Genomic DNA, 2582 nt, shown 5'->3' with positions numbered 1-2582 from the left:
CTGCGCAAGCGGGCCGTGACATTTGTGAACGTGCCTGGCCAAAGCATACATTGTTTTACAACGGATTTTTGAATATATCCTTATGAAATGTTGTATTTTGCTATAACCGCTATCTCCTTTAAATGATGCTAATCGCATGAATTCTTATGTTTTATGAAAATTCTGTTTGACTGAAAATATTGCTTTGTTTTCGAAGCATACATATTTTGCCATGATAAATTGTGAGATAATACGCATGTCAGCTTCTCAAACCCTGCATAAACATGGTTACCATTATGTTCGATCCGGTAAGATTATGTATGATTACTTACTGAGCCGTGTAGCTCATATCCGTTCATTTACTTTTTCTTTCAGATCCTTACCACTGATAGCTGCCAGAGACACGTTAATTTGGTATCAGGGATTCTTTCTTTTGGGGTAAAGCAAGTATACTTTTGTATACATAAACTACATAGAAGCTCTGTATTTGGGTACTGACCAGCATGTTGTACTAAGAATTCGGTTGGTTTGACTACCCTGTTACCCAGGTATGAGGCTGCGTGCTATTGTGGGCGGTAGTCGGCAATAGCACGGCCGTGTCACGGATCCGGATCCGGGGCGTGACATCTAGTGGTATCAGAGCCTTAGGTTAAACAATAGAATAACCATAAAATGCCTAAGGAAAGGGGTAGTTAAGAATGTCACCGTCATAGAAAATGTTATAATATGCTAGTTTATCATAATCTCACTTTAAAAAAAAAAAAAAATTTGACTGCTAGGCGATCATTAGGAAGACATGGACGACGACCGGAGACCACCCTCCCCAGAGCCCAGCGAGCGGTCAGCTTTCCCGGATACTCCACGGTCTGCAGCAGGTCAAGCAGGCCTTGCCGGGGTATATCAGCTTATGGCACAAGTGCTGCAACAGCAACAGATGATGCAGCTGGCCGCTATGCCACCGGCAGGCACCTGCTATGAGAGGTTTCGCCGACTAAACCCTCCGACCTTTGAGGGTGGGCCTGACCCTATGGCAGCAGAAGCATGGATCCGGGAAATAGAGAAGATGTTCCGAGCTCTTCTTTTCCCCGATGAGGTGAAGGTCCGGCTGGCGACCTCTATGCTGACAGGAAACGCCGAATACTGGTGGACGGCCATGGAGACGGCTTATGCCGTTGACGAACTTACATGGAGGAACTTCAAGAGGTTGTTTTACAACCAATATTTTCCGGATTCAGTCAACCAGTCTAAGCAGAATGAATTCTTGGCGCTGACCCAGACCGACCGGATGTCTGTTCTCGAGTATGCCAATAAATTCAACGAGCTGGGACGATTTTGCCCCCAGTTCATGGAGGAGGAGAGAAGTAAGGTGAACCGGTTTGAACAGGGATTGAGGTACGAGATTCGATCCCGAATATCCTCCTATCTGTTCTCAAGCTACAAGGATGTACTGGACCGAGCCTTGAAGGTTGAGGCTGACCTGATACGGTCCGGGAGGGAGAGAGAAGACATGAAGAGGACCCGATCGTCGGGAGCTCAGAGTAGTGGATCCGGGGGCAGCAAGGGGTCGGAGCCCAAGAAGAAACAGAACAGAAGCTGCCCCACCTGCGATAGGAACCATGGCGGACCCTGCTTAAGGAAGACCGGAGCTTGTTTCTCTTGCGGGCAGACAGGACACATCGCCCGCGACTGCCCGAGTCGAGAGAAGGACGAGCCCAGACACACTGCACCAGAGGACCAGAGATCGAGGGGTAACCCTCGAGTTTTCGCACTGACTCGACAGGATGCCAGTGCTAGCGATCAGGTGGTGACAGGTACACTTCTGGTCAACTCGGTTCCTGCCCTCATTCTATTTGATTCTGGTTCTACGCATTCTTTCGTGTCAGTTAGCTTTTCCAGACAATTACTTAGCACATCTGAGAAATTAGTGGAACCATGGCATGTTGCTACACCCCTTCAGAAAACCGCAATTGTTGACACTAAATATAAAGATTGCATAATTCAGATAGGAGAACAAGAATTAGAGACAAATCTTTTACAGCTTGACATGCAAGACTTTGATATTATCTTGGGCATGGACTGGATGTCACAGTATCACGCCCACATTGATTATTACCACAAGAGGGTGGTATTTCGGATACCTGGGAAGCAAGAATTTTTTCTTTCAGGGCGACATACCCCTTCAGGGTGCTCCCACATTGCACTTCATTTCCGCTTTGAAAGCTAGAAAGGCTCTGAAAAAGGGGTGTATGGCCTATCTGGCCTGTGTAAAGAATGCTCAGAAAGAGATCAAAACTGGAGGATATTCCAGTAGTCAGAGAATATCCGGATGTTTTTCCGGAGGAATTACCGGGATTACCCTCAGACCGAGAGATCGAATTTGCTATCGACCTCGCACCAGGAGAGGGGCCAGTCTCCAAGGCTCCTGATTAAGCAAAGGCTTCAGGCTGCCCAAGACAGACAGAAAAGATGGGCTGACAGAGGAAGAAGGGCCTTGGAATTTTTGGAGGGAAACTTTGCCTACCTGAAAATGTTCTTTTCAAGGGTGTTGCCCGATTTGGGCGATACGGCAAAATGAGTCCTCGCTACATCGGTCCACTTGAGGT

The 2582-nt window shown here is 47.3% G+C and overlaps 1 protein-coding gene across 1 annotated transcript; it reads left to right on the top strand.

Moving 5' to 3' along the window:
* Positions 1 to 775: 775 nt before the first annotated feature.
* Positions 776 to 2203, top strand: LOC149768766 (uncharacterized). Its single transcript, XM_089927341.1, has 2 exons — positions 776 to 1790; positions 1863 to 2203. Exons 1-2 carry the CDS (start codon positions 776 to 778, stop codon positions 2201 to 2203), a joined length of 1356 nt encoding a protein of 451 aa, XP_089783467.1.
* Positions 2204 to 2582: the final 379 nt, after the last annotated feature.

The sequence above is a fragment of the Phoenix dactylifera genome, chromosome 1 (genome assembly GCF_051530095.1).
Source record: "Phoenix dactylifera cultivar Ajwa chromosome 1, Ajwa_hap1_PhDact_Kaust_v1.1, whole genome shotgun sequence".
Classification (NCBI taxonomy): domain Eukaryota; kingdom Viridiplantae; phylum Streptophyta; class Magnoliopsida; order Arecales; family Arecaceae; genus Phoenix; species Phoenix dactylifera.
Note: the sequence above shows the minus strand (reverse complement) of the source record. Positions and strands in the feature narration are given on the sequence as shown.